The following is a 23,277-nucleotide window of genomic DNA, read 5'->3' on the forward strand; positions in this document are numbered from 1 at the left end:
ACCCTAAAAGACACAAGCAGGTAACAACAGATTTATCGTCTAGATGCAGGGTAGAATTTGCTGCATCTATAAGGTCTGACATGAAGCACCGTAAATCTACACTCACTGGCCACATTATTAGGTACACATTGCTAGTGCCAAGAAAATATCCCCACGTCATTACACCTCCAGCCTGAGCCATTGACACAAGGCAGGAAGGATCCATGCTTTAATGTTGTTTACACCAAATTCTGACCCTACTGTTGCCTTTGTATCATCATCTCAAACCAGTCTGCCCATTCTCCTCTGACATCAGCAAGGCATTTTCGTCCAAACTGCCTCTCACTGGATATTTTCTCTTTTTCGGACCATTCCCTGTAAACCCTAGAGATGGTTGAGCATGAAAGTCCCAGTAGATCAGCAGTTTTTGAAAATACTCAGACCAGCCTGTCTTGCATCAACAGCCATGCCACGTTCAAAGTCACTTAAATCCCCTTTTTTCCCCCATTTTGAAGCTTGGTTTGAACTTTAGCAAGTCATCTTCACCACGTCTAGAAACCTAAATGCATTGAGTTGCTACCATGTGATTGGCTGATTAGCAATTTGTGTTACCAAGCAATTGAACAGGTGTACCTAATAAAGTGGCCAGTGAATGTAAGGTGATGGCAGGAGACTCAGTACCTCAATAACAGTTCCTTAAGAGGTACACTGCTGGAACACTGAAGTCAGAGATGGTAACAGGAGCTAGAGACCTGGACTGATCAAATGGCCTGAGAGAGCCAGAGGGAGACTCTGTAGGAAATTGTGCTAGACATCACTCAAAGCCTATGTGAGCAGAATACCCAGAGGCCAAGTACAGCCAGGTATAATGTTCTGAGTGGACACAGTGGTCCCTGTGAACATAAGGTGAGAGACTGCCTGACCAGATGCAGCTGAGGATGACTCTGATGATGGTGACCCTATAACAATAGGGGTCCCAAGTTCTTGATTACAGGTGTCTGTTTCTTCTGGGAATACTAGGCAAAATTCCCCCAAAAAACGCTAGGAGAGTATGGGATGAGATCACCCTTGATCATGGACTGTCCTCTCTGCATCTTGGTGAAGGCACAGCTGTAATGCAACTAGGCCCAACGTGAGCAAGGCCCATAAACCTAGACAATATGTTCTGATGAGGAATGATGGCAGCTAGAAGTAACAAGGTCACTGTAGGTGTTCAGTGGAAACAGAACAGAGATCGGAGATTCATGCTATGCTTTAGGAGCAGCAGTGGAATGGTGTTTCTTCAAAGCCTACCAGCAAGAAACAGTATGCAGAGCACACAAGAACAGATAATTTCACTATCCAATCCCTCTGCCATAACCCTTGCCACAGTATATCAGCAGTGGTGGGAAATTTAAACAGGTGCTTAGCAGTATAAATGAAGAGGTAGTCCCCCAGCATTTTAGCTACATGGAGCTTACTCAATAAAAGAGTTTTCAGAGACAGGGTAACACTGGGGCTGTGCCACAGCTTTGGACCTGGAAAGCAGAGTGACAGGTGATCTCAGCATTGTGCTGCTTCTCCTTTCACTGCCCTTTGTGAGACTTGAGGTGAGTCCAGGACAACCTGGGCTCAGAGAAGTGGGTTGAATGTCACTGGCTATAAAGGTTTAGAGCATCTAATGGCAGGAAAGAAAAAGTATTCAAATGGAACTCTCTGAATTAATGAATATTGCAAATGCTGGTTTTGTTACTTGTTACTTTATACCTTTTAATGTGCAATTTTTTGTCTTAATTTTTGCTGGCATTCTTCAAACTAAAAAGTCAGTCGGGCTTTAAGTAGTCAAGAAATGCTTTGCAAAAAAAAGGAGTAGGTAAGGTAGAGAGTGCTTGCTTCTTACATTTATTATATTTCCACAAACTGCTGCTAGATGCCTCTTTACAGCTAAATGGAAAAAAAGTAAAGCTTAGTATTAAAGTGGACCTGAATTAAAAAAATGAAGATTTGCCAAATTCTATACATCTATTGCAGACTGCAACGCATTATCATTGCTCTCTCCATGGCTATAGGTATTGCATAATGAACACCTGAAAGAAAATCGCTAAGCAACATGGGAGGCTTCCCAGAACAGATCAATATTCCTCTATAGGACCAATATTACTCACACTTATACTACACTAGGAAAAGCTAGTTTATCGAAGCCTAGTTGAGATATATGAATGCATCAGAAAGTTAGTGAAGCAGAACACATTCAAACATCAATACGTCCTTAAATAGAAAATATTTTGAGCATTATACAGCAGAATTGGTTATTATTAACTTGGCATACTTTGCTCAAAGAAAGTAAGACTGATGGCTACATAATCTGATATATTCCCTCTTAGATTGTAAACTCTAAGGAGCAGGGCTCTCTGATTCCTCTTGTACCAAATTATATTGTAACTGTAATGTCTGCCTTCATTTTGTAAAGCACTGCACAAACTGTTGGCAGTATATAAAACCTGTATAATAATAAAAATAATATATTATGCACAAATGTATTGCCATTGCAGAGGGTTACAGAACCCTTCTCCTATAAAATACCAAATTCTATATGCCTTTATTGGGCAACTTGCAGCTGGAACGGTGTCCTTCTGCTGGCTATAAATTACTAGAACTCATATTCATGAGATTTTCTGACCACCCCAGCCATTATCAGAGATCTCTCCTCCTAACTGCAGCCGGCACTGGGCTGCGATCATTTGACCAGACGGGAGTGCCCTCATCATAGGTAAGTATGCAGATCTTTATGTTACAGGTTAGATAGAATAGGCTTAGAATGGGAGTGGGAGTAGATTTAAGTATAATGTGACTGAATCCCCCATATATATTGTATATAGGATGCTTCTTGTAGAATTTAGATAGACCTAGAACTTCTTTTTAAACATGGACATAGGAGGAGTAAGTCTCTGAGAATGGACAGAGAGACCACACTCTTTCGACCTTTTTACCACAGAGGAACCCCTAAATAATTTAGGTCTCGGGGAACTAACAAAAAACTAATTAAATAGGGGGTCAATGGGAAAAATTCATCTTACATTGGTGGTTGGTGGAAATGAAACCATTACAGTGTTAGTCTGAATGCCACCCTTGCAGACAGCTAAAAAAAGTGTCTTGGAGCTGGCTTTGCCAAGTGGCATATGCCCTGGAACTATACAAGCAAAATCAAATTGATAGCCAACCAGACACAGCTCATGGAACCCTCAGCAACTTCTATAGGAACCCTAGGGTTCTTCAGAGCCCTCGCTGACAATGGTGGAGCTCTCTCAGTCACAATGATTTTTCAACCTGGTGGAAAATATGTTAAGGAATACTTTCTATTCTTACACAGTATCAAATGATACACACATATGAGTTGTCCTAAAATGTATATGTATTTAACACCAAGACTGAATATTGACAACACAGAAGACTGGCAGAATAACAGAGCTCAGTCTTGCCTGAATGATTTGTACCCATCAGGCATAATTACAATTCAACAAAGAGCAATACTTCATATTAAAGTAGAAACACCTTTGCTAGCAAACATTTGTGCATTTGTGGTTTAAAAGACATTAGTCCCATATGTACTTACTCTGGAGGTAGTTTTGTGATCCAAACTAGCACCGAATGTCTTTTCCATCCATTCTCGCAAAGCCGGGAGCACCATACCACTCAGTTTATACCTGGAAACGAGTGACGCATTAGTTAACATGAAACAGACTCTACCAAATTCTTACACTGGACCAGCAGTAGACCTAAACCACATTTCTATTTCTAACACAAAATACAAATCTGTATAGATCATGAGGTTTATGATAAAATGTGAGCAGTCTAATTTCTCTGTAAAGTAGATATAAGCCACAACCAGGTAACATTTAGTTTGCTGAAACACTGTGGGGTCAGTTCACTAAGAGATAATGTCTGAATTTTTGCAATAAAATCACTAATATGGTATTTATCTCATAAGCAGGTATTTCACAAAAAAAACCCAAAAAAACGCATTACTTAATGCATGTGGTAATCTTTTTTTTTCTGTATTTAATGCATTTTTCACACCATATTTTATCACAGTCCAGACAGCTGCAGCAGGAAGTGAAACATTTAGCTGTGGCATTGCTACTGCTGCTGAATGTGATAGCTCCTGTTCAAGGTCAGTGGTTGTCAAGAAGCCCTTGACTCCTGCTTGCACATTCAGCTGTCAGTCAGGGTTTCCCAGCTGACAGGTGAATTTAAAGGGCGGAGGCAGTGTTTAAAAAAAAAAGAAAGAAAAGAAAAGAAAAGAAAGGAAAAAAAGAAAAGAGAGGAAGAAAAAAACAAAAGAAAAAGAAAAGAAAATTGGAGGTTCCCACTCAATCCTTACCAGACCCCTGCCCATGCATGCAGGAAAGAAGGTGGGGGCAAACGTGCCTTCTGCCCTGAAATAACAGGCCAAGTGCCCACAGCATGAAAGGGGGACTACCTCGCTAGGGACACCCACCCTGGCAAAACACCTTGTGCCCCATGCGGATGAGAGCAAAGGCCTCTGTCCTAGGTGGCTGTGGGGACTGTAGGCTGGGGGCTCATCAGAATCTGGATTTCCCCTTTAACAATAAGGGGTGCCTGCCCCCCTTCAGGTGTGAGAGGTACATAGCTGCACGTTCATTAAAAAAAAAAAAAAAAAAAAACGCTCCCCGGCAGTATTAAAGCAAAAAAAAAAAAAAACGCTCAGGCAAAGAGTGGTACTAAGGTGATCACATCAGCACTGCTCTCTGCATCTCTGAAGAGCACACACACCACTAGGGAAGTGCAAGAATCTGAATTGATACTACTGATTGCTGTCCTTTGAGGTACACTATCTTTGCAATTTTTTTTCGGTCTTCTTATAAAAGTCTGGGTGTACCTCCTGGTATACACGGATTGCCATTGCTGATGTTGTTCACTGCACAAGCAAAATGTTTGCTTTCATTTCCCAATCCTAAAGCCAAATTAAGTCGTACTGGTTCCTGCAGTCAACAAATCTCTTCTACCTTCAGCTTTTCAAATGATGCATTTATAAAGATGTATATATAAATGTACATGGATTTTTTAAAACACAAATCTACAATAAGCCTGTAACTCAGCAATGTGCTGCTTATCTGTCATACCTTACATAAAACAGCTACAGATGGAATTCTAAAAGTATGAGAGGCATTTTCCAAACAGCAAGGGATTTGCTGGTTGTGGAATTTTATTGAGGCTCTCTGCAATATTTTTTTTTTTTTTTAATCAAAGAGTTAACTATCAAATGCAGCTCATGTGCGGCTTTGTTACTGAAAAGTCCAATTCTCAGTTTGTGTACAAAATTTTGCACTGAGTTTAATGAGCACTGGGGAACTCTGTGGAGTAGTCAGATGTTGATCCCGCAGTCCTCTTACTATTCTCTACTTAGGAGAGTGCTTAAACGCCCAACTTTGGACAAAACATCTTGTGGAACAGTTATAAAACTTTCAAGGTTTTGAATACTGTGTATCCATCACAAAGATATTTTCTGTCATATTGGGGTTTGTGTCCCCACAGAGAATTCTCATCTCTTCCTGTTCTGACACACATCACCTGTAAAGAAAGTGAAGTGAAACAATGGATTTGGCTTTGAGAAACAAAACCAAGATGGATTCTAAACCATCCTCAATCTACAAGTTGACTTCTGCTGCATGAGGATTTGAAAGATGTCTGTTCGGACACCTATCAAATGGACAGTGGACACCTGTCAAGGGAGAGAAGGCTTCTTCAAATGGTAGTAAACATTTTTCATATGTGCCTACATGCAAGTTCATAATAAAGCTCACCTGTAGGTAGAGTGGAAACTTGCACTGTTGAGGAGATATTCAGTTGCACATATTCGGCACATGCGCAGTGCACTCTGCATTAAGGGCACACTGAGTGTGTCCTCAATGCAGAGTGCTGTGCTGCAATCGTGACTTCTGTGTTCATATGCGAGAGCAAGGCCATGATGGCCCGACCATTCAAATGGCTGGAGTGCATAGAACCAGAAGGAAGACCGAGTGAAATGGAAGTGACAAGAGTGGTGACATCTCAGCGCTGGAGGACTCCATTTGGAAGGCAAGTCTGTCATGATATGCTACTATATTATACATCCTAGCACATTTTAGCATACGCCTGCACAAGGAGCAGCTATTTTTATTAATTGTTATTTTTTTTATGAAGAGGAGTTTACTACCAATTTAATAAGGGCACATAAAAAAAATGGATATGGTCATTAACAGGTTCCCGCCCGGCCTATAGCCAGATGCCGGCCTGCAAAACACCTCGTCCCTCCGGGTGGACGCCATATGGCATCCTTTCAGGCATGCGCAGTTTGCATGCCCGCAGAGCCGCGCAGCGGCGCGATCTGTCACCGGCCATGTGCCTCGGACAGGGCCGATGACAGATCTGTGTACCGGCCCCATTGTTGGTACCATGTGACCTGCTGTGACCAATCAGCAGGTCACATGACAGTTGTATACAATGGATGGCTTCCTTTCATGCCATCCATTGTATACTAGTGCGTCTAGCTGTGAATGGTCTCAGCAATCACATGCACAAGCTGGGCCAATCACAGCCCAGCTGTGTCATGTGATTAGCCATGGTCAAATCACCGCTAAGCAAAAAAAAAAAAAAAACGTGAATGAATCGATGTCATTCAGGTAAATGCTTGCTTATAGCAAAGTAATTCTTTGCTATAAGCAAATTGTGTAAAAAAAAAAAAAAAAATAGTGATCACTTCCCCAAAGTAGTACACTAACATTGTACTACTTTGGTCAGAGTGAAATATGAAAAAAAGGAAAAAAAATGTAATAAAAAATTAAAACTAATAAAAAAAATTTAAAAAATTATTTTTTTTCAATACTGTCACCAGTCAGTGTCCCTGATCACCACCATGCCAGTTATATGATGACGCTGTACTGCACTGGTGATAGTATGTAAAAAAAAAAAAATTTGTTAAAATAATTTTTTTAATTTTTTTTCATTTTCCGAAAAATTATAACAAAAAAATTACAACTTCAAAAAAACTCGCCATGCCTCTTATGAAATATGTCGGACTGTCTACTTTGCAAAAGGGGGATATCTGTACTCTTCTGACATTCTTGGACCTCAAGAAATTAGATAGTTTGTGAACTCTATAACTTTCCTACAAACTAAATAATACATCCTAATTTTGGCTATTTTCACCAAAGACATGTAGCAGAATACATATTGGCCTAAATTTATGAACAATTATTTATTTGCAAACTTTTATAACAGAAACAAAAAAAAATGTGGGTTTTTTTTCAACATTTTTCAATCTTTTTTTGTTAATTTAGCAAAGAATAAAAACCCCAGGGGTGATTAAATACCACCAAATGAAAGCTCTAGTTGTGTGAAGAAAATGATAAAATTTTAGTTTGGGTACAATGTTGTATGACCGCGCAATTGTCATTCAAAGTATGAGAGCGCTGAAACCTGAAAATTGGCCTGGGCAGGAAGGGGAAAAAGTGCCCGGTATGGAAGCAGTTAAAGCTCAACCCCACTGAATTCAAGGGCTGGGGGGGGGGGGGGGTTTGATTTAACGTGGAATTCAAGCCGAACACTATTCTTAAAAAATATTCCCTTCTTCTCTTACCTACCCTGTGTAAAAAATACAACAAAAAGGAGATCTGTATACTTCCATTTTTTAGTCCAGTCACATGATCCTGCAGCTCTGGTTCCCCCATGTCAATGAGTGGTGGCTGCAGGGGGAAGGAGGAAGCGCCAACAGCTTGGCCATGGGAGCCTATGGGTGACATCATAGCTCCCAGAATTCACAGCCATTGTTGAGCACTCCATGATACAAGGCTGAATGGAAAAAAAAAAAAAAAAACCCAAAAGATTCCTTTATCCTCACACAATCAAGGTGGATAGAGGAGTCCTCCTCACAGAGTCATTGTATTCTGTCAGTGAGGACTCTCTGCTGTCAGAATACACTGAGCAGCAGCTGCAGCCACCGACTGAGAAACATTTTCCAACGATGTGGTTCAACAGAAGACGATAGTTAGATCAACTTCTGTCAAGCAGGAGCTGCCACACATGAATTGAAATTCGGCCAGTCTCTGCTGTAGTGGCTGAATTTCGATCTGTGGACAGTTTTAGGCTTAATTTAAATTCCTTTTTCCCCTATTGCAGTGGTCGGCAAGCCGCGGCTCGCGAGCCACATGCGGCTCTTTACAAGCTTAAATGCGGCTCTTCTGTGTGCCGGGCGCCCGCTCCCCTCCCTCCTCTCCCTCCTCTCGGACGGGCGTGTGCAGGGCGGCCGCCCCCTCACCTCCCCTCCCTCCTCTCGGACGGCCGTCCGCTCCCCTCCCTCCTCTCGGGCGGCCGCCCCAAAAGTCAGGACTCTGCAGCTGTCAGGATGTAGGCGGGGCAGCCAGGATGTAGGCGGGGCAGAGTGACAAACTCCTCTCCTCTCACAGTCCGCCCTGAAGACCAGAACGGCGCGGGAAGCACGGCGAGAGGAACGCGCGGAGCAAAGGTAAGTGAATTGACACAGGGGGGACTTACTATATGGGGGATGAATTACTATATGGGGGACTTACTATATGGGGGATGAATTACTATATGGGGGATGAATTACTATATGGGGGGGGACTTACTATATGGGGGGGGACTTACTATATGGGGGGGGACTTACTATATGGGGGAGGACTTACTATATGGGGGATGAATTACTATGGGGGGGATGAATTACTATGGGGGATGAATTACTATATGGGGGATGAATTACTATGGGGGGGATGAATTACTATGGGGGAGGAATTACTATGGGGGATGAATTACTATGGGGGATGAATTACTATGGGGGATGAATTACTATGGGGGATGAATTAATATGGGGGATGAATTACTATATGGGGAATGAATTACTATATGGGGAATGAATTACTATATGGGGGATGAATTACTATATGGGGGATGAATTACTATGGGGGATGAATTACTATATGGGGGATGAATTGCTATGGGGGATGAATTGCTATATGGGGGATGAATTACTATGGGGGATGAATTACTATATGGGGGATGAATTACTCTATGGGGGATGAATTACTATATGGGAGATGAATTACTATATGGGAGATGTATTTTCAGTTTTAAAAATGTGGCTCTCAAAATAAAATTTCAATCGTGGTTTTGGCGAGATTTGGCTCAGTTGAAAAAAAAGGTTGCCCACCACTGCCCTATTGCAATGTCACACTACAGACAACTTTGACAGTTTCATTAAAAGGGGGTGTGTCACTGGGCACGTTGCCTGCAATCTCTTACATACATATAGCCATTACATAAAACACCTATAAATAAATTGAAAATTATGTTTACGACATATGACAAAAGAAGGCTGTAAAATTTTTAAATCACTTAAATAAAAAAAAAATAAAAAATACAGCCAAGTAAATTTCACAATAAACATAAAAATAAATAGCCTCCCTTTAAATAATACCCTATGTACATAAATCAATGTTTGTACAAGACACAACAGAAGGATAAACGTCCTCCAATTACCAAGAAGATGCTCCCATCACATAACAGGACTTTGTGCCGCATACACAAGACATGAGAGGACCGGCTCCGTAAGATTTATTAAAGCAGTGTAGAAAAATAACTGGTCTGCCAAAATATTATATTACTCTCTCCCGCAGACACTATTTACTTAAGCTGTCCTGCTTAAGAGGGAGCATTTTCAGCTCATTTTTCTGTTCCATGATCAACCGTATCAAATGTGTATTTGATGCCTGATGAACATTGCCTCAGCAAAGTACTTCTGCTTAGAAAAACAAATCTGCTAAGCATCTGTACTATGCTGGCCAACTGACATAAACCGCGCTGCGTCCTGTGCTAAGGTGATGCAACACACGCAATGATGGAGAGGCTAAGAGAAAGGAGCTAGGTCAGTGAAGAAAGAATCCGAGCTGAGCGCTACAGGAACACCACTACTCAAAACAGAGACATGAAACAGGGCAAGCAGTTCTGGCAACACTGTTGTCTGGGCCCCTTTAAGGCAGTATGTTCAACTCGGCGCCACAGATGCAAGAATTGGGCCTCATTCACACTGGCAATCTTGAATTTAGCTTTTCCTTTTTTTTTTTTTTTTTTTTTTTTTTTTTTAACTTTTTAACTTTTTAATAATTTCTACACATTTACAAGAAATAAGTTGCATAAGGAAACATAAAACAATAGAAGAGAAAGAGAGAAAACTGAAAAACAGGCTCATCAATGAGAGGTTCATAGATACAGAATAGTGAAATAGCAAGCAATCTGAGCAGACAAGTCAGAGGTAAAAGTATCACATGGGTCTCAAACTGCCTCAAATGCAGGAACAGAATTAGCGTGCAGTTAGGTACTCCATTTTTCTAATCTCTACTATAACCTTCATCAATTCCAGTAACGTGGGGGGTGTAGAAGAAAGCCAATGCATGGGAATGGTTCTCCTGGCTGCCGTTAAAACGTGAGTGGAAAGTTTCCGTGTAAATTTGAAGATACCCGAAAAAAGGTAGGCCCAGCAAAAAGTAGATGGGCTGATAAACATTATATCAAATTCATAATTCAGCACTTATACTATATTGATTGCAAGCTTGCAAAATATTTGGTTTTTATGATTAATCATAATTAATATTAATATGTGTGAATGGCCTTGGAAAAGTGATAGTGTTAAAATTCTTCAGTTATAGCTGAGACAGAAAAATATGACAGGAGTTATAAACTGAGCTAGCTAACCAGCTGAGAGCTGAATATTCTATAATAGGGCATAGCTGGTTAGAAGACTGTAGTATAAAATGTCCAGGGTGTTACAAGTAACCAAAATAGAATAAGTATTACATTATGTATTTTAATAGTATCTGTATGTATTTAGTTTGATTTATAAGTTGGTAATATTGTTACATACGTAGATTTGTGGTTATACATTGAGATGTTGTAAAGATACATTCCTAATTTATAGTAATAAATGTGGTCATTACACATGTACCTGTCAATCAAAAGACCATATATGTAGCGTCCCCTCCCTTCTATGAAATTGCTCTGCTAAGCAGTATTGTTTGCCATACAAGGCCTTAAGATCACAAGTTATGATGCTTACTTGCTTCATAAAATGACCATAAGGGACAGTCTCTGGAACACACACTCATACACATACACAGTGACACACACACACACGTCTGTCCAAACAGACAGACTCAAGCACATTCTGAGAAGCTGGAACAGGTGCATGCTGTAAGAAATAGTCACTAACGTCTACTTCCGGAAAGACTCTGAAGAAGTAGAAGCTTCACAAGACAAGACTACATGAAGGACAAACACCACGTGGTCAGACTCAATTGCATTGAACAAGACAAGACTACATGAAGGACAAACACCACATGGTCAGACTCAATTGCATTGAACAAGACAAGACTACATGAAGGACAAACACCACGTGGTCAGACTCAATTGCATTGAACAAGACAAGAAGGACATGAGACAATGGACATAATGGTGACACATCTTTAAACTTCTGCTTGATATTTCTGGTTTTATATACATGGAACTGTTCATGATACACTTTACTTTTGTTATTTTAAGCCATTGTGTAATAGAATAAAATCACACTTTATTTTTTATTTCAACGGCTCTTTCATTCATAATCGCCTCAAGACACTAAAGAAGTATTATATGGGTCTCAAAAATCCAACATGGGCTCAAATGGGATAGTAGCACGCAAAAGTAACCGTAGTAGGGCAAGGACCTCTCTCCAAAAGGGTGCTATAAACTGGCAAGCCCAGAAAATGTGAAAAAGAGTGCCAGTTTCCTTGCCACAACGCCAGCAGACAGAAGAAACATTCGGGTTACGAGCATGAAGAACCTCAGGAGTCCTATACCAAAACATCAGGATTTCATAAGTATTTCAATACGTGTGTGTGTTTGTGTGTAAAGGACATCTTCACACCCTACAGTCCTGAGGAAGCTACGCTTTGTGCGATACATGCTGACCTTTGGAATACATTAAGCTGCTTTCTGATCATTATCATTTGATATAGGTGCTTTGTTTCCAATTCTAAAAGGGAAATTGCATATTTAGGCCCCTTCAGTGGGGAGTCACTTTCAAGAAGGGGCCGTGACTTTCTTTTTACTTTTCATCCAATTTTTTGTATAGGTTTGTAATAAAAAATATGAATTTTAATAATGGTACATCCAGGGTGGATTTTATTTAAATCATGATTTACATCACTAATGAAAAGGCTGGATTTAAATCATAATTTTTAAAAAGCAACTGTTATCTCTGTCCCGCAGAGGCTCCTCTGACCTGCTGTTGACTCGCCGACAGTCCCATTGACTTTATTGGGACGGCTGGTGATGCGGCAGTGACACAACAAGGTGAGGGACGTGGTGGCAGCAGGGGAGTGGATGCCTGCAAACAGGTGCTGCCATGATGGATCTAAAATGACAGGTGATCTTCAAAACGTAAGGAATCCAACTCATTCTTGCTGGTAGTTAGAATCTTTAATATTTGCAAACCAAATGAAGGTTTCCTTTTTAGAATAATAAGCTGTCAGGTTAGTAAAATAGCAATACCAGAACCGATTTTAGGTTAATCACACATAGCTGGAGAACTGCTCAAATTCTTTTATTTCATGTTTTTTTCTCATGGTTACTGTGAAATTGTGTGAATGCATCAATGCAGTGCAGGTTCTCAGTTTGCAGAGCTCAGATTCATTGAATGAGTTTACCAAAAATTTAAATATTGCAGAATATACAGCCTAAAATAATGTATCTTAAATAGAAAACTATCTTTAGATAGATTTGTATTTCAAAAGCATTTTATTCAAATAAATTTGATTAAAAAAAAAATCAGATTTTAATTTTTAAAAAAATCAGATTTTAATTTAAAAAAATCCAGTTTTTTTAAATCATCAATTTATATCCACCCTGGGTACATCTAATGTTGTGCCAGTAAAGTCCAATTATTTCTGATTTGGAGTTATTCCTGTCAGTTTTTATAGTTCTAGAGATTCATGGAAGTGGCATAGTGGTTAGATTTTGGCTATACTTGTACTTACATAGTAGTTGATCTAAAAACCTGATTGTACAATGCAACTGTAACATCCTTATTTTAGCTGCAGTTAAAAATGAGGAATTTTAAAGATAATTTTTTTTTCCTATACTCACCTAAGTCCACTGTCAATGCTCATTATCAGTGCTGTGTACGGGCATTAGAGGGACTTATATTCCAATGCAGCAGATGCGTGTGCGCCAGGTGGTCCCCTTTTGCTGACATCATCCTTTTCTGTATCTTGAGAGGACCCTGCTGCTGGACAGCCAATCGGAAGTATCAGTGTCACGCAGACAGTGATGTGGATACCTGAAGAAGGACCCAGCCTCCTGTACACAGAAGAAAGAAGACTGGAATGCCAGGTGACCAGTGGATTTAGGTATGTATAAAGGAGCATTTAGGTAGAGGGAAGTGGAGGGATGAAGGTAGTTTGCCAGCAGTCTGGAAGGTACCTATAACATCAGTTCAAGTCCCAACCACAACAGCACCTGCCTGGAGAGTGCATGTGCTCCCTGTGCCTTGCGTGGGTTTCCTCCTGGTACTCCAGTTTCCTCTCGAACTCCAAGGACGTGCTGGTAGGTAAATTGGCCCTAGCATGTGTATGCATGAATGTGAGTTAGGGACCTTAGATTGTAAGCTTCTTAAAGGGCAGGAACTGATGTAAATGTCCAATATATATGTAAAGCACTCTGTAAATTGTCAGTGCTATAAAGTACCACAAGTAAATAAATAAAAACCGCTTGGCTAGGGAAATGACATGTAGACTAAAAAAAAAAAAGTCACACTTTGGACCTTAGTCCCTGTATGCAAATCAGATCACCTGAGCACTCTCCTCTGCCACGCTTCACACGTCAGAGTGCCAATAAGCCCTGGTTCCCACTGAATGCGGCTTTGAAAGCGTGACATTGACAAGCGTGCGATTTCATAACCACCGGTCAGTGCGATTTCATGCGCAGGTTGCCAACATCTGTGTGATTTCATGCACAAATGTCAATGCAAGTCGCACATGAAATCGCCAGAAATAATGCAGGAACCTTTTTCAAAAGGTCCGAGTCGCACCAATTTGAACAGTTCCATAGGCACAAATAGGGTACTACTTGTCATGCGATTTTGAACTGTCAAATCGCATGACAAATTGCACTGGTGTGAACGAACGGGGGCTAAGCTGTTATTCAGCATAGCACATCAGACCAAGCAGCTCAGGTGCTCTACCTTGGGCCGGGTAGATCAATAAAAGTATACAGCAGCTAAGACTCCATGTACACTGCAGCTGATAAACTCATGTTTAGGAGCTTTTCTGCGCTTTTTTCAGCAGCCCCTGAACTCACCCTAATGTTTTCCTATGTGTCCATGTACACTATGTCATTTACAGTTGTTTACAGGCAGTTGCGTTTACAGTTGTTTTTTTAATGCACCAAACTTGCGTTCAGGAGATTTCATCAGCGTGTCAAACGGTAAATGCGGCTAACCGCGTTTATAAGAGTTTGGAAATTTTTTTAACTCTTCCATTTCCAGATGCTGTCCAGAGCCTTTTTTTCATCATGAAAAATGCATGCAAAGCGTTTTCCCGGTACTCAAATAGATCTGGTACACCATACTTTGAGGTTACGAATAAAAGAAAATATGTTAGACACTGCTGCAATAATTTCTGCGCAGAAATGAGCTGGTACACATCCAACCACCACACAAAAAAAAAAAAAAAACACAGCTAATCTCAACAAATACTGCTCTCTCTGCTTCTGCTCTCTCTATTTCTCTCAAATTGTCTGAAATAGTTAATTTTTTACTGTTTTTCAGTGCATTCTGGGCATTTTGGAAGGTCTCCTGAGGTTATCTTTAAAAAATGCTTCTAAACGCAAACACTCATAAATGCACATAAACGCGGTATGCAAACGCGGCTAAACAAATGCGGTATGCAAACGCAGCTAAACAGATGTTTTTTAACCTACGTTTTCCAGCAGTCAGTTTTCATCGTTCAGAAGTGTCCCGTGTACATGGAGCCTAAGAGATCCAGAGAGCAGCTTTTATTTTTCGTCCGTCTGCGCTATTGGGAGGTGGGGACAAGCCTAATAGAGGGCAGCACCCAATTTTGAGGAATGGCAAGGTTGTATGTTAGAAGCAGCTCAACAGTTTCTTCAATTTAAAAAAAAAAATAAATGTAACCCATGGCATTTGTAAAGTGTACTTTCTGCTTTAAATCCCTTACTGAAGCAGACAGGGTCTTGTCCAATTATGTTGTGTAGGCAATGTATAAGGAGCATGTAAATTTCATGATGATGAACTTGCTTTAATTTCCTTTACTGAAATACAAATTGAGCACAGATTCTGTTGCTATTGAAAGCTGATGTCTAGTGGTAAAAAAAAAAAAAAAAAAAAAAAAAAAAAAAAAAGCACACTGTGCGCAAATACCTTCCATGTTAAATATTTACTGGAAATCTAACATGCCTGAGCTAAACACACTGTACAAGGCCTTCCCCTACTGCCCCGAACATGTTTAAATCAGTGCTCTTTTATGATCTGTTAGAGACGGCATACTCCACATTATCTGTGTATACCTCCCTAGTAAACAGTGCACGGACCTCTGTGACATGCCTGGTAAACGCACAGCTCCCTTACAAGCCCTGCGTTTGATTTAAACCCTCCAGTTTTGCCTACATACTTATTAATTAATGAAGACACAATAATACAACATCAAGCGTGCAGAGCCGGCTCCCGCCTGCCAAGATATACAGTGCCTCGCTTCTGACTGTGTCTATTGTCTGTGGCTCCCAGAGATGCCTGGGTGGTTGGGCTGGACAGAAAGAATATTGTCTGGGGTTTATCTACTGAGCGCCAGGCACTTTTGCATGCAAGGAACAGATGTGTGTTATTTATTGGGTGGCTCAGGGATTGAGCGGCCAGAAGTAAACACTGGAAAAATTCTGTTACCACCAGGCAAAGAAGTGTGGGGCTGTGCAATAAGAATCAGCGTTAACCATCTTTCATCCTGAGCTAGTGATAAGGCTGACCAATGGAAAGGGAGACGTGACTGATAATGGGCAGCCCAATACAGCTGATAGCATATATATCTCACCTGACCATAGCTGAAGAAACGCACATACCCTGCGTTCCTTTATTTAATCTATACGAGACTATAATAAATTGCAAAAATACAATTCACCATGGAGCTAAGAAACCAATATCTGCCACATTATACAAAACATAAAAAAAAGCCAGAAAAACTGGCTCTAGACTAGAATACAGAATTCTGCCATCCTAATGGTGAAGAACTACATGTTCCAGCATACTCCAATAACCTACAAGCAGGCATGAAACTATAGATCTCTGTGGGATCTACCGTAGAGGTCACGAATACCCAGATGCCAAAACCAAATTTACCAATGTCAAAATGTGTCAGTTAACTTGAAAATAAAAATTACTTAATTATGATAAATAGTTAAAATAACATTAAAACGTTCCTTTTTTAATCAAAATAACAAACATGTTATACTTACCTGCTCTGTGCAATAGTTTTGCTCAGAGCAGCCCGATCCTCCTCTTCCGAGGTTCCCCACCAGCACTTCAGGCCCCTCCTCTTTGACGAATGCCCCCATGGAAAGCCCCTTTCCACGGGGACACCAGTGCGGGCTCGCTCCTAAGCCTTTCAATGTGCATCAATTGACACAGACCAAGCGGCTCGGCCCTGCCCCCACCACATAATTAGGCTGACAGCAGGAGCCAATGGCCATCAATCTGCCCAATGAAGAGGGAGACATTGGCAACAACTGCTGCGCTTGTGCACATCGCTGGATCGGAACGGGCTCAGGTAAGAATAAGCAGGGTCGGGGGGGGGATCCTGCAGCACAGATGTTTTTTTTACCTTAAAGTGGTATTAAAAGGTTCTGTTTAAAAAAAAACAAACAAACAAAAGTCATACTTACCTGCTCTGTGCAGTGGTTTTGCACAGAGTAGCCCTTATCCTCTTCTTCTCGGGTCTCCCGCCAGCGTTCCTGGCTCCTCACCAACCCCCCCCATTCTCTCCTGACTGGCTCACTGACTGTAATTGATAGCCCAATGAGCAGAGGGAGTCCCAGGACAGCTGAGGCTCCCATGCAAGTCACTGGATCAAGAGAGGGCTCAGGTCAGTATCGAGAGGGGGTTGGGGCCTTAAGGTGTTAGAACCCCTAAAGAACATGACACTTCAATTAGTACACCATATTATAAATGCAATTTACCATTAAAAGGATAGGTTCACCTTTTAGAAAAAATAAATAAATAAATAATAAAATGCACATTTTTTTGCAGGTAAAAAAATGTGCATTTGTTATTTTTGTCTGCAGGAGCCTGTAAATCATTGCACCAGCAATCAGCAGGTCACTGATGCCATGCAGATCTCCTGCAGATCTGTCAGTATATCAGCTTGCTCATACTGGATGTACAAGCAAGCAGATATACTGACAGGAAGAATGAATGAACTACCACAGCACTTCACAGTGCCGTTGTAGTTCATTCAGGACTACAAGCTGACAGCAGCTAAGGCTGTTGGGACTTGGGACTTGTAGTCTCTCATTCACAGATCCCCCACTAGCTGTCAAAGCGGGGATCGAGCAGGAACAGGGGTCAGTCGGATCGTAACATCTTACATCCTGAATATGGATGTAACATGTTACGAAAGATGAACTTCTACTTTAAAAAAAGCAAGGTTTTTTTTTTGTAAAATAAAGTGCAGCGCTAAACATTAAATGTCATCATTAAGTGCAAAATTGACAATAAAGTGTATAAACAGTAACACTGAAGTGATTAAGGGGTATGATACATATATGTCCATCCAATAAAAAAAAAACAAGGTGAAGAAAAACTAATAAAAATAAAAAAAAAGTGTCCGTAGTACTACAAGGCACAGCAACACCAATGCTGAATATCCAAAAAAGTGCTCTTAATCCAGTGAGGAAATCCACCACCGCTAATGGCTATGACCTCAGCAGAAAGCTACTGGTAAAGTAGCATTAATGCTGATCTCATAGGTGAATACTCGGGGATCCGTGTTTACAGAGCAGACTTCTCCAGTGAGTACTGGTAAGCTCAGATCAGAAAGGGGAATACTCCTAAGGAAAAAAGCTCACCACAGGAGCCCGGGATTCGATATATAATGTAGTATTTATTAAAAGGAAGTATAAAACAATCCACATGGAAAAGCATACAAACATGTAAAAACACATACCAAAATGGCCGCTGCTCTGAGTCGCGGACATGGCTGCATGACATCAGTACATAAGGCTTCACCTTTTGTTTGTTGTTGTTTAACAGTCTGTGTCTCCAGACCACTTCTGTCAAAGTGCCTCTCTATGTGAAAGGCACTTGTTTGTAAACAGAGCCATGTAATATTATAACTGGCTGCCATAGTGATCAAATGATTGGAAACCATGTTGGCCAGCTGTAAGATCCAGTGCAATCACAGGTTGCGGCTGCTAGTTCCACCACTGTATGTTTTTAATCTACCTTCAGCATGGGTCATTTTGTTGAGAAGCCTTTAAAAGCTGATTGTGCATGGGAAGAACACTGCTTAGTGGATGGGCATACTGGGGTGTGTAGCTAGGTTTCCTACATCTCTAAATGATCAATGAATCCAAACATATAGGCAGCTAATGCTGTGTGCAAATCTTGCTCTTCCCAGTAAGGCCCCATGTACATGGAACACTTCTGAACGTTGGAAACGGACTGCTGGAAAACATAGGTTAAAAAACATCTGTTTAGCCGCGTTTGCATAGCGCCTTTATGCGTGTTTGTGCTTAGAAGCGTTTTTTAAAGATAAGCACAGGAGAATCTCCCAAATGCCCAGAATGCACTGAAAAGTAGTAAATTATTAACTATTTCAGACTGTTTCAGAGAAATAGAGAGTAGAAGCAGAGACAGCAGTATGTGTTGAGATTAGCTTAGGTGTGAATTGTTCATTAACATTTCTTTTGTTTCCAAGGGTGGGAAAGGTGTCTGGTGGAGGGAGTCATTAAGGCCACCTGGCAGGGGGTCTTCATGAGGAATTTGAGGTGTGAATGGTCATTAACATGTCTTTTGTTTCCAAGGGTGGGAGAGGTCTGAGGTGTGAATTGGTCATTACAATGTGTGACAAGCTTGGTAGGAACATCTTGTGTTCAGTGATTTGTCCATTTGAGTACCAGGAAAACGCTTTGCATGTATTTTTCATGATGAAAAAAGGCTCTGGACAGCATCAAGAACTGGAAGAGTTAAAAACATTTTCGAACACAAACGCTTATAAATGCGATTTGCCGCGTTTACAAGAGTTTTGCGTTTGAAACACTGATAAAATCGACTGCTGAACGCCATTTTTCTGCGTTCAAAAAAACTACGGTAAACTCAAATGCCTGTAAATGACTGTAAACGAAGCTGTGTACATGGACACAGGAAAACATTAGGGTGAGTTCAGGGGCTGCTGAAAAAAACGCTGAACAGCTCCTAAACGTGAGTTAATCAGCTGCAGTGTACATGAGCCCTTAAAGTTTTTAATGTCTTCATGTGTGTAGCAGCCTCAGTGGCCAATTGTGAGGCATGAAATTGTTTTATTACATAAAAAGTCAAGAGTTGCATCTACATGTAACTGCCTCTCTCTCTGGAGCTACTGAATGTTCTGTGTGTGGCTTTCACTGATGGTAACCATCTGTTTCATCACATGCTTAGTTTGGATTGCCCAGGTTTACCTAAAGTGCAGAACGTCAATGTCTTTTAAAAGATAGTTGCATATTTTTGCAAACTTTGTAAAAGTGTAAAAAATTTACCCTTGGTGGAAAAAAAATACATATATTTATTTTATATATTTTGTCTTTTTTTAGAATGCTAACAGAAATGTCAAAATAAATGTCAATGACAAATGCAGTGATTATTTTCTCAAGTTGTCTTGTATTTTTTTTTTTTTTTAAAGACCATCATAGCAGGGAGGAACCTGGCAGCTGACAATATTCCTCTTCCTACGGACTCCTTGATGTGGGGCTGATATCTTTTATAGTCATTTCTTGTCCTCAGCTCAGTGCATGTGCCAGATTAGGATAACAAAACTGAAAGGAAAGAAGGTCTCAAAACTGCTGGTGGCCAATTGGCAAGAGAAGATGATGTGTGCTAAGCACCTCCAGTTTTGAAACCTGTATGAGTGAAACCTCCGGGGCCGATTAGAACAGACCGTAGATGTTGCTACCTGCTCTACGCTTTTCTCTGCAGGGTTACACACACTGAGGCCAACACTTTATGGCCCATTCATAAGCAGTGGGCCGCACTGTGGAGCCTGCAGTGCCCCATGAAGTTCTTCACTGCTTAATGCAGCAGAAAGAGCTTCGTGATTAAAGAAGAACTACTTCTACAAGGTCACGTGAACTCATTGTGCTTTAGAAGTGCCGTCGTTTTATTTTAAACAGTGGTGTGGGCTGCAACATGGTCATACTTCCGCTTTTTAAATGAAGTAAGAAGTTTGTACAAAAACAGCTCATATGTGTAAGTGAGAATAAGCTCTATCTGCATTAAAATTCTCAAAGAAAACTAGGCACATGCAGGCTGGCAAGGCCAGCTCAATTTTACTAGCAAAGGAGAAAGCATCTGTCATTAATGAAAGCATATTTAAGGGTAAAATTATTTTGGGGTGGGGGAAGGCATTTTAAAAAGTGTGCGTTTATGTTATATTTTTTTTTCTCCTTCTTTCTTTAAGCATCTATGTAAACATATACAAAAATTATATTATAATATATATATATATATATATATATATATATATATATATATATATATATATACATACACACACACACATATATATGTGGGAGTGTGTGTGTGTATACACACACATATATACATACACACACATAATTTTTTTGGTGTGTTTACATAGATGATTAAAGAAAGAAGAAGGAAAAAAATAAAATTACAATATCTCTCTATCTATCTATCTATACACACACAAATATATATATATATATATATATATATATATATACATATACATATATATCCATCTATATATCTCTATACATATATACACACACACATTATATATACACACACACACACACACACATTATATATACACATGCACACACAAGCACCTATGCACACACATTATCTTTGCACAGCTATACACTTCAGTCTATGGGAAGCAAATGATTTAAAAATTCTCTATCTAAACCTAAGAACTTGAAAGGGCTTGTTAAGATTATTTTAACGACGACAACATAGATATTTTTCTTCAGCCTACCATTTCACCATACTACCTACATGTGGTAGAAAAGGGTAAATGCACATATAAGCATCCTTAGATACCAATCATTTGAAGGTGGCCACCTCCTATAGACAAACACAATCATCTAGAATTAGAATACTGCCATTCCGAAAAAAAAAAAAAAGAAAAATAATAACGACATCTACTTGCATATATCTATCTATATATATATAGATATATTCCTCTTGTACCAAATTGTATTGTAGCTGTAATGCCTACATTCATTGTTTTTAAAGCACTGTGCAAACTGTTAGCACTATATAAATCCTGTATAATAATAATATATATAAAAACATAAAAACAACACCACAAACACACCGCAGTGTACAAATGTCTCTCTCTTAACTTGTTAACAGTCAGCCAAAAAAAAAAGAGAAAACCTATGAATGTGTTCTAAATAAGATCTATACTGACTGAATTTGCCTCAAAAAGCAACCCGTTAGCCTCGATATCAAATGTTTTCTGCACAGAAAGGGGACAACTAGGAAATAAAAAAGGAAAATACACAAATGGAAAGTGGATAATAAAAAGGAAGGGGATAAAAATACAAAGCGTACACCATCTTACAAAAAATAAAAAATAAAAAAAAGTCAAGCACATTTCACTTAAGCAACTCAGAAAACCAACTTCAGGAGGTTCCAACTGCAAAATTTTGCTGAAGATTAAATCAATTTCTATGAATTCCTTTGCTAATCCCTACTCACTATATTTACAGACATGTCCGAGGTAGAGATATTAGGTTGTTAGTTCCAGTGAATCAGATGTACCAGAAACACTTGCTGTGTTAAGTATAGCAGAAATGTAAAACCATATTTTTATGGCACCAAACAAAAATATTGGTGATTAAATTCTATTCAGCTGGACACAGGAGCTTGAAACTTTAACATTCACTGTGACTATACGAAGTAAAACACTAGAAACATTCTTGTACGTTAATAATCAGGTAAAAAAAAATTAAAGGAAATTTCTAAAAATAAATAAAATGTAGCTGATTTTTTTTTTTAATTGCTATTGTTAGCATTTCAAAGTAGCAAAACTACAGAGATGCTTAAAAACTAGTATGAAAAGTATAGGCATCTAATGACACAGAAGTGTAACCGGTAGTTACTGTCATTTCTTTCCTCAAGGCAGAGGAGCTGAAAAAAAAAAAAAATCTGCAGGCTTTTTTTTTCCCCAAGCAAAACACAAAAGGCATCTGTCTCTTTAAATTGTTCCAGCCCTCAGCTCATGCTCCGTTTACACATAGCTGCACCAAACACTAAGTCCACTCTGACTGGCTAGCGTCTGAAGTGGGTGGTACAGGACATCTACAATCATTGGTCAGTGGGTGTGAATTACAAATAAACAAACAGTATTACTGGATGAGGTCCTGTATGACTCAAGCAGTAAATCTGCATAAACACACCTCTGTTATTTAACCCCTTGCAGGGTTCCGCTGCAGCTACAGGCAGCTTGACTGTACTCTAGCACCATCTTCAGGCAAAAAAAGTGTATTATGTGCTGCAAGTGATCACAGCAGCTACATATTAATATCAGACTTTTTGACAGATAGCAACATTTGGTAAACAAAATGGGCCAATTAACATCTAATAATCAATGATCCTAACAAAAATAAATGAATCAATTAAAATCTAACCTGTATTAGGCAGCTCAATATGCAGCACACACATGAATGGTGTCTTTATGATTGTAGAAATATTCAATTTAATTACACACCCCAGGTTTAAAAAAAAAAAAAAAAAAAAAAAAAAAAAAAGGGTCCGACCTCACACTTACCGTTTGCCAGTAAATTCAGCTTGCCCCTTCTTGTTGAAGGTGAATTTGGAATCATTATACCCCCATCCATTCCACTTCAGAAGCTCTTGCCTGTGAAGAAAAATCAGAACTTCAGTCCCGTAGACATTGACTGGGTTTTCATATTGAATTCAATAAAGAGAAATACAGAAAGAATTTCTTATTAAACGTAAATGACATGCAACAATTAATTGGA

General features: G+C 39.7%; 1 protein-coding gene across 1 annotated transcript in view; it reads right to left on the reverse strand.

Annotated features, from left to right (window-relative positions):
• The window catches only part of AGPS (alkylglycerone phosphate synthase), a 282,972-nt gene that overhangs the window by 192,220 nt on the left and 67,475 nt on the right, over window positions 1-23,277 (reverse strand). Inside the window, exons 2-3 of the mRNA XM_089690442.1 lie at window positions 23,064-23,153; window positions 3,572-3,662 (exon numbers count right to left, since the gene is read on the reverse strand). Coding sequence (XP_089546568.1) covers window positions 3,572-3,662; window positions 23,064-23,153 — 181 coding nt within the window. The remainder of the gene's footprint in view (window positions 1-3,571; window positions 3,663-23,063; window positions 23,154-23,277) is intronic.

Source organism: Staurois parvus, unplaced genomic scaffold (genome assembly GCF_062004578.1).
Source record: "Staurois parvus isolate SC_StPar_1 unplaced genomic scaffold, SC_StPar_1.0 ptg000530l, whole genome shotgun sequence".
Classification (NCBI taxonomy): domain Eukaryota; kingdom Metazoa; phylum Chordata; class Amphibia; order Anura; family Ranidae; genus Staurois; species Staurois parvus.